This window comes from Pundamilia nyererei, unplaced genomic scaffold (assembly GCF_000239375.1).
Source record: "Pundamilia nyererei isolate P.nyererei 1_Seehausen unplaced genomic scaffold, PunNye1.0 scaffold00580, whole genome shotgun sequence".
In the NCBI taxonomy this organism is placed as follows: domain Eukaryota; kingdom Metazoa; phylum Chordata; class Actinopteri; order Cichliformes; family Cichlidae; genus Pundamilia; species Pundamilia nyererei.
The window spans coordinates 93,351-101,959 of NW_005187981.1; the positions used below are offsets into that span (position 1 = coordinate 93,351).

An 8,609-nucleotide genomic window follows, 5' to 3' on the forward strand; every position below is an offset into this window, starting at 1 on the left:
ATTTTTTAGAGAGTCTTAGCTTACATTTCATATTTTCAGTTGTTACCCTCCACGGCTAAACAAACTCTCTAAATCGGTTTCAGTTGTGTACTGATGAACACAACAATGGACATAAGAAGCTTCTTTCAAAGACAAAACTCAGGTAGATGTTATTTTATATATTATGCTTTGTATGTTGTTCAGTATATTTCTATGCAAAACAAGAGGAATTTCAATACACAGCAGTATATTCACAGTTGAAACCAGATATCAACATACACTTTAGGGAGAAAACATAAAAACTTTTCTTTTTACTGTTAAACATGAATTTAGAGTAAACTTGTTTTGTTTTAGATAAATAAATGTTGAAATATCTTTGAATTAGTTAAATGTCAGAATAAAGAGAGACAGCGCTGTCTATTTTAATCACTTTCATCAAATTTAGGAGTACATATACACTAAGTTAATTAATACGAAAACGCCAGGCGATTCCATTCTGAGCTTAAGAAGCTTCTGATAAGTTAGTAGAGTCCATGTGAGTAAATTGGTGGCACACCTGTGGATGCATATAAGGCCCCCCAACACACAGAGCCTGTTTCTTTGACATGGGAAAATCAAGAGATGTCAACCAAAACACCAGGAAAAGAATTGTGGAACTCCATAAGCGTGGCTCAATTTTGTATACATTTTGGGTCCATTTGCAATTAAGGAATACAGACAATTTCTCTCTTTACTCTTAAAGTTAACAAATATGTTTTTATATTTATCAATCTAAAAAAATAAACATTTAGTGTGATTTGATGTTACAATTGAAAAAGTGTTTGTGTTTTTATCTGAAGAGCATGTAAATATCTGGTTTCCACTGTATATTTGATGATGTTGGTGTTTGGCTTGATTGTCAGCACAAAGAGGGAGAGAAAGGAGCAGAGAGGGAGAGAGAGAGGAGAATGAGGACAGAACAGAGATGGAACAAGAGCAGGTGAGACACATGTTAGTCAAATGGTTGTTTGCCAAAACTCATCAGAATATGTATCTAGTACCTAGTGTAACTTTTTAGATACCATTTGTTACTTTTCAAATTCTATATTTATTAAGTTATGCAGGCTTGTTTGCACAACAAGGCTAAATAATTATATAAACTTTTCTGAATCTAAATAGTTTACTTTGGTAGAATTAAAAAATAAGTGTAGTGCAGATCTATGATGATTTTTAGTGCTACTATCATCTAGTTTTGATTCTGGTTCTGTTTTGGTTAAGTCCCAAGTAGTCCTGATTTTGAACTGTTGTAGTCCCGTTTTAATTCCGGATCAGTTCTGGGTCTGGTTGAATTGGGGTTTAGTCCCTGTGTCTTGATACAGCCCTGACTTTGTTCTGCCTTGCTGCTTAATTAAAAAAATAGTTTAAGGCGTCCTGCATATGTGACATATATATATTTTTCCTACATGAAGTCATTCTTTTTTGAACAAAACTCAAAAAGGAGCCTAATAATCTTTCAGTCATTTCTACCCTCACTTAATTTCCTTTCGCTGCTCAGCTCTCACACAGTGGCTCAGCTATGCTCCAATCCCTCCATATTGTGGCCAATCACATGCAAGGATATAGGATAATATCATTATGTGAAAAACAGAGAGGGTGAGAGATGCGACAGTCAAGTGCAGCGTGTGTCTGTCCTCTCAGTAAGTGAGTGAGACAGTAGACAGTGGTGAGGAGGGCTGTGCGAAAGCAAAAACACATAAATATGCCTGACACCTGTAAACGAAGCAGCATCTGGCTGCAGTTTAAATACTTTTTTTGTCTCGGTCTTGGTCTCGTCTCGACTTGGTCTCGGTCTTGGTCTCGTTTCGGTCTCGATACCCTCTGGTCTTGGTCTTGTCTTGGTCTCGGATTAGGCGGTCTTGACTACAAGTCTAGGGATTAGTACTGTGTGGGAACACTACACTACTACACTTGACTGAATGAACAAACCACTAGTAAAAAGGGGTGTAAAAATATTTTTATTTATTATTTTCAAACTGGAAATATGAGGCAGTACTTCTAGAAAACTGTTTTGTCACACATAAATCTGAAGTCATTGGCTGACAACAACCTGGAGACAGAGCAAGGAGTTTCCTTTTAGAGGTTGAATAAAGTGTTTTGCTGATCAACTTCTATCTAAAGCCTTTGGCTTATTAGGTGTTAAAGGTGTAAGGAGACACAGTCACTGATGGCTGTGGCTTAAAAGAGGAGAACCAATGGGGACAGAAGTGGAAGGTCCTATTAGGGGTATACGATATACGATAGAAACTTTCCCAGCTGAAACAAAGGGACCAGCAGGACTCATTGAAAACTAGCTTTAATGCAAATTCTGTGTTCATACTATGAATATTAAGTCACAAATGCTCAAAGTACAAACCTGGTTAAAATTCTGTGCCATATTTTGTGTCATATTCTTTATGCCAGTATTTTTGAGCATTCTAAGCCGAAATAAGCTAAATTAGAGTTAACTGCATTAAGCAGAAGTGTCATAGCAGTTGGAAAGTCCGCTCTACAGCTTGGTAAAATAAGTAACAGGGACAGAACAAATGGCAAAATAAAATTTTTACAAGTTAAGGAAGCAATGACAGTATCCATTCATCCTGAGACCCTCTGTGATCCAGCCCTTTCTGCATGCTGAAATTGAAGGATTACATACCTGCCAGGCTTGTTGATGTACTTGTGCAGTCGAGCTTTGACTTCATCATAAGTAAGGAAGGCCATATAGCCAGGGTGTGTCACCGCTAGGAAATTCCAGTTCCTCAGAATCGATCCCCAAGGCTGAAAAAAAAAAACCATGTTATTGTGGTTATGCAGTTTTTGTAAGTATTAATGTTTTATATTGTAAACATAAAGTAAACGGAAGTTGGGTCATGTATAACAGCATACACTCATTGCGTTGCCTCTTCAAGGTAAACTGTTCCTTAGGGATGGGTACGGCTATCTGACGGTTCTGACATAAACGTTAGTAACCAGACCGAAAAGCAGCGCACATTTCGGTGCTTTATTTCGGTGCTTTTTTTTCCTGAGATGTCAGACACTTTGGATTCCAGCCAATCATTTTACCCTTGCAAACATAGTAGGCGGGGCCAGGTACGTACGTTCTTTTAGAGCAGAGCTACAGATTAAAAATGCCCAAGGCGAAGCGGTCAAAGTCTGGCTGTACTTCACAGCAAAAGATGCAAACTCAGCAGCCTGCAACAAGTGCTTTAAGGTGATACTGTGCAAAGGAGGTAACTCCTTGAATCTGTTGAAACACCTGGCGACGCATAGCGTTTTTTTAAAAGCCGAGAAATGCGCCGTATTTGATAGCTTGCTGCGAGACCTCACACCGTGCACATCTACTGCGGGTGTGGTTCCTGTTATCGGTCCCGGAGTTAGCAACATCCCCCAAAAACCCGAAGAGGAAAGAAATCCATAAAGGAGGCAAAACCATGGCGCCCCACGAGGCAGACATGTTTGCTTGCTCTGCTCTCAGATGCCGACTTGTTGTTTGTTGTTGTTTGCTTTTGTTCTTTTTGCACTAGATAAGTGTTGTGCACTGTTAACATAGCCGAGACAGGCACTACTGGACTTCAGTAACTCACACAATCTTCTGGACTTTACCCTTCCACCGGAGTTTCAAGTCATTGTTCGCCCAGGTAGACACCAGGGACTGCAGACTCACTCTGTATACCAAGGAAACTGGACTGCAGCCTCCGGTAAGGAAAACTCCATGATGCCACCAGCGCATTATAGACAACTGGATCAATAGTCAGATATGAGACATGCTGCATACTCGATCTCTTGCATTTACATGAGGCAATGAGACATAGTACAAAGCTGCAAAGTATGGACTGAGGAAAGGCATTACAGCAGCTAAGACGCAGTACAGAAGTTAGCTGGATGGCTTCTATTCTTCTGCTGACCCCGGGCGGATGTGGCAAGGCTTGCGCACATCCGGAGTACAGGGCCACCGTCAGCACCATCAGACCTCAATGTATTCTACACCCACTTCGAGATCCTCCAACCCCCTCAGACCTTCCAGACCTCCCGGACCTTCCAGAACCCCCAGATCACCCATGTGACTGGCTACAGGACTTTCCCAGTCCGACAGGATCGGCAACAGGACTTCAGCCAGCATTATTACAAACACTGGCATTCCACAGGGTTGCGTCCTCAGTCCTGTAGACCCACAACTGTGTCGCCTCCAATAGGGATAACACCATACTGAAGTTCGCGGACAACACTGCAGTGATTGGTCGCATCACTGGAGGGGACGAAGCGGCTTATAGGAGAGAGGTGGCTGGTCTGGTGTCATGGTGTGAAGACAACCTCAACCCTCAACACTCATAAGACAAAGAGATGATAGTGGACACGGGAAAGAAGAGGAGGGCTCACCAGCCGCTGTTTATCTGGGGGCGTTAAGTGGAGAGGGTGAGCAGCTTTAGATACCTAGGCATCTACATCACTGAGGACCTCACCTGGACACTGAACACCACACAGCTGGTCAAGAAGGCTCAGCAGCGGCTGTATTTCCTGAGGAGGCTGAGGAAATTTGGTATGTCGGCCAAGATCCTCAGCACCTTCTACAGCTGCATTTCCGAGAGCACACTGACCAAGTTGCATCACTGCATAGTATGGCAGCACTACTGCTATGGACCGCAAACGCATGCAGAGAGTGATAACAACTGCGGAGAAGATCACCAGGACTGCGCTGCCCTCTCTGCAGAGCATCTACCATCGCAGAGTCCAGAGGAGAGCTGGCTCCATCCTCAAAGATCCCACACACCCCCAACACGGACTGTTCACACTTCTGCCATCGGGACGGTTTTAGAAGTGTGAAATCCAGAACATCCCGACTCAACAACGCCTTCTTCCCCACTGCTATCAGACTCAGAACAGCAAAGAAAGAATTTCATTGCACAGAGAAATGCTTTTCTTTGTACACATGACAATAAACAATTTGAATTGAATTGAAAATATTCAATCACCCTCCTTAAGTCAGGTTTGTGGAGGGAACTTGACATAGACCATCCGGTGGCCGGAACTTAGCCTTAGCCTCCTGTATGCCTACCACCCACAGAAGGCACTGGGGGTGTCAGGTGCATTGTGTCATGGGTAAGGATCAAGGGCGGGGGCCCTGGCAAACCGATCTACAGCTATTGAGGTTGACTACTGGGACACGGAACTCCTCTCTTATAGGGAAGGACCCTGAGCAAGTGCGTGACGTTGAGAGATACCAACTAAATATAGTCAGGGTCACCTCAACATACGACTCTGACACTGGAACCATTCTCCTGAAAAGTCACGGGACTCTGTTATAGTCTGGAGTTACCCTTGGTGACACGTAATGGGCAGGGGTAGGTATTCTTGTATGCTCTCGTTTTGCTGCTTGTACACTGGGGTTCGTGTCATTGGACAAGATGGCCATTTCCCTGTACCTTCGGGCTAGAGAACGGGTCCTGCCTGTTGTATGTGCTTATGGGCCTAACGACAGTTCAGAGCACCCAGCCTTCTTGGAGTCATTGGGTGAGGGTGTTCTTGGTGCTTGTCATGGTGGTAATCTCCGAACCAGATGTTGGAAACTGGAGGTGAAGGGACCCATCAAAGCTGAAGAAGGAGTCCTATTGGACTTGGTTAGCCTGTGGGACTAAGCTGGGAAACAGCTGACGGGTATTAGAAGGCCAACTGGAATGCAGCCTGGGGTGGTAGCTGAAGCAAAAACTCAGGGGAGTTTGGTGAAGCCATGGAAAAAAACTTTTGGTCTGTCTCAGAGCAATTCTGGTAAACTATTCGGCAACTCAGGGAGGGAAAGTGGTGCTCTACTCACTGATCTCAAGTGGGAATACAGTTAGGTGGTGAAAGGAATACTTTGAGGACCTCCTCAATCCCACTGACACCTCTTCCATAGAGGAAGCAGTCTGTGAATGAGAGGGACAACTCGCCCCTCACTAGGGACAAGGTCACTGAGGCAGTTAACCAGTTCCTTTGGTGGCCAGGTCCCTGGGGTGGATGAGGTTCGCCCTGAGTTCCAAAAGGCTCTGGATGTTTTAAGGTTGTCCTGGTTGACATGTCCGGACTATATCACATGGAGATCTGGAGTGGTACCTGTCTGCGTTGTTGCTACAAAGCTTTTCAATCCTTATGTGACTACTGCAGGAGCTTGGTCCAATTTGCTGGCAATAAGTCGGACTCGCTTTCAATGTGTGTTGGACTCCCTTAGAACTGCACTTTTCTAGAGATTTGGTTCATAGTTTTTATGGACAGATTTTTTTAGAAGTAGTAGAAGTAGTAGTAGAAGCCTCCCACCATGTGGTGGGAGGCTTCTACTTTGGAGGCCTCAGAATCTCATCACTGAATTTTGCAAATGATGTGGCTGTGTTCATCAGGTGGCGGCCTCCAGTGCACAGATGTGCCAGGAATGGGGATCAACAAGTCCAAATTTGAGGCCATGGTCCTCAGCCGGAAAAGGGTGTAGTGATCATTCCAGGTCCGGGATAACTTGCTGGCACAAGTTGATGAGTTTGGGTATCTCAGTGTCTTGGTTATGAAAGAAGGGAGTAGGAAACAAGAGATTGACAAACTGTGGCACCAGTGTCCTTGATTGGACTGCTGCCCCTGCCCGGATAAGCCGAAGTAAGTGAAATAAAACCAAACTACAGTCTAAAGTAAAAGGTCATATGAGTCAAAATAATCAGATTAAGTAGTTGGAAATTAATTTACTTGATATTGACCAACCTGGAAGAGGCGTGTGAAGATGTCAAACTCGAACACAGAAATGTAGTCATTGCAGGTGAGGTCAATGGTGGATTTGAGAGCCATAGCCTCCAGACCGCTGCTGATGGGATGTATGTCATGAAGGCACTGACGGAAGACTTTCCATGGCACTATTGTCCTGCAAAAGAACCAAGTCGTAAAAGTCACATACAGGATTGTGAGATATAAGTTAGATATCCAGACATGCACTGATATAAATGTGCAAATTACCAAATGTATGTGGTGACTGTGATTAGCCACAGTGGGCCTTTAGACACTGGGCTTGCAGTCAAATCAGCAAAGTTACTTAAACACAACAGTATCTTATACCCTGACATAGTTTAAAACCTAATATTCAGCAATTAAAAAATTGATTCAAATGTTCCCAAGATGCCAAATGCATTAACTACACTGTTACAAAAAATAGTAATGTCAAAGTATCTTACTGTATATTTTACAGTTTTGTACTGTCTTTCTAGAATATCATTAAATTTACATAAGTAGACTGTGATTTTACATGTCAAAGGTAAAATAACATAACATCACTGTAAATATAGTAAAACACAATTTACTTGTTTTTTAAATATATTTTCTGTACATATTTAGATTGTAAAACTACATTCAGAAATGTATCATAATTTCACAAATATTTGTCTGTTATGTGAGAGAATGATCTGTGAAATTCCAATGTAAAACTATGGAAAAATATATAAAATGATCGAACAGTAATGAGAATAATCAATAATTAAAGGAGTATTTGATTTATAATTTTGCTGAAAATTCCATGTCATCTGGGTCTGATTCAATAATTCAGAGGTAACAAGTGAAAATATAATTAATAGGAATAAAAACTTTAAAAAAAACATATAAAACATTGCACGGCCACGCTGTGCTAATGATATATTTTAAAAAATAAATGTAGAGGTAGAAATTGCAATTAATATAAATCTCAAAGTATTCACAACATTCCTAAACAGAAATAGGCCTCTGCACCTGGGGTGAGGGTGTGGCCATGAAAACAACGTGACATGCCATTGGATGTTGGGACACATAATAACATGACGCTAAGCATCAGCCAATGAATGTGAACTAACAACCACAAGATTGCGGGTATGGCTGTACTGTAGGAAAAAATCCTAATATAAAAGTATTTTAGTGTGCAGTTTACAGTTTACAGTTTTGTTCTGTTCTTCTAGAATATCATTAAAGTTATGTAAATAGACTGTGATTTCACATTTCAAATGTACATTAACGTTAAATCACTGTAATGCAATAAAACATAATTTTCATGACTATTAAATGTATCTGTCTGTACATATGCATATTTAGATTGTTAAAATACATTCACAAATGTATCATGATTTCACAAATATCTGTCCGTTATTTGAAAGATTGAACTGTTAATTCAAATGTAATGCTATGGAAAAGTATATAACATGATTCCTATAAGCTTGTGTTACATCACATAAGTTTTATTATCATTGCTATTTAGGGCGATCGTGGCTCAAGAGTTGGCAGTTCGCCTTGTGATCAGAAGGTTGCCGGTTTGAGCCCCGGCTCGGACACTCTCGGTATTGTGTCCGTGGTCAAGACTCGTCACCTACCGCCTACTGGTGATAGCCAGAGGGGCCGATTGTGCGATATGGCAGCCTCGCCTCTGACAGTCTGTCCCAGGGCATGCAATCCATTATTATTTAAACCAACTGTTAACTGTATATTTCTGTACATTTACATATTATGATTCATATTGCCACATTCATTGACCTTGTTTATAGGTAATTCCATTGTTTGATCACGTTAAAATGTTCCTAATTTAATGTCTAAAAGCACTTGGAAAAGGCAGAATCCCATGTAAAATTAGCGCAACAAACTCTATTTTC

The 8,609-nt window shown here is 41.6% G+C and overlaps 1 protein-coding gene across 1 annotated transcript in view; it reads right to left on the reverse strand.

Moving 5' to 3' along the window:
- Nucleotides 1-8,609, reverse strand: part of cblb (Cbl proto-oncogene B, E3 ubiquitin protein ligase) — a gene marked incomplete at its 3' end in the record, with an annotated part of 87,487 nt that overhangs the window by 55,189 nt on the left and 23,689 nt on the right. The window contains exons 5-6 of the mRNA XM_005754522.1: nt 6,712-6,868; nt 2,651-2,772 (exon numbers count right to left, since the gene is read on the reverse strand). Coding sequence (XP_005754579.1) covers nt 2,651-2,772; nt 6,712-6,868 — 279 coding nt within the window. The remainder of the gene's footprint in view (nt 1-2,650; nt 2,773-6,711; nt 6,869-8,609) is intronic.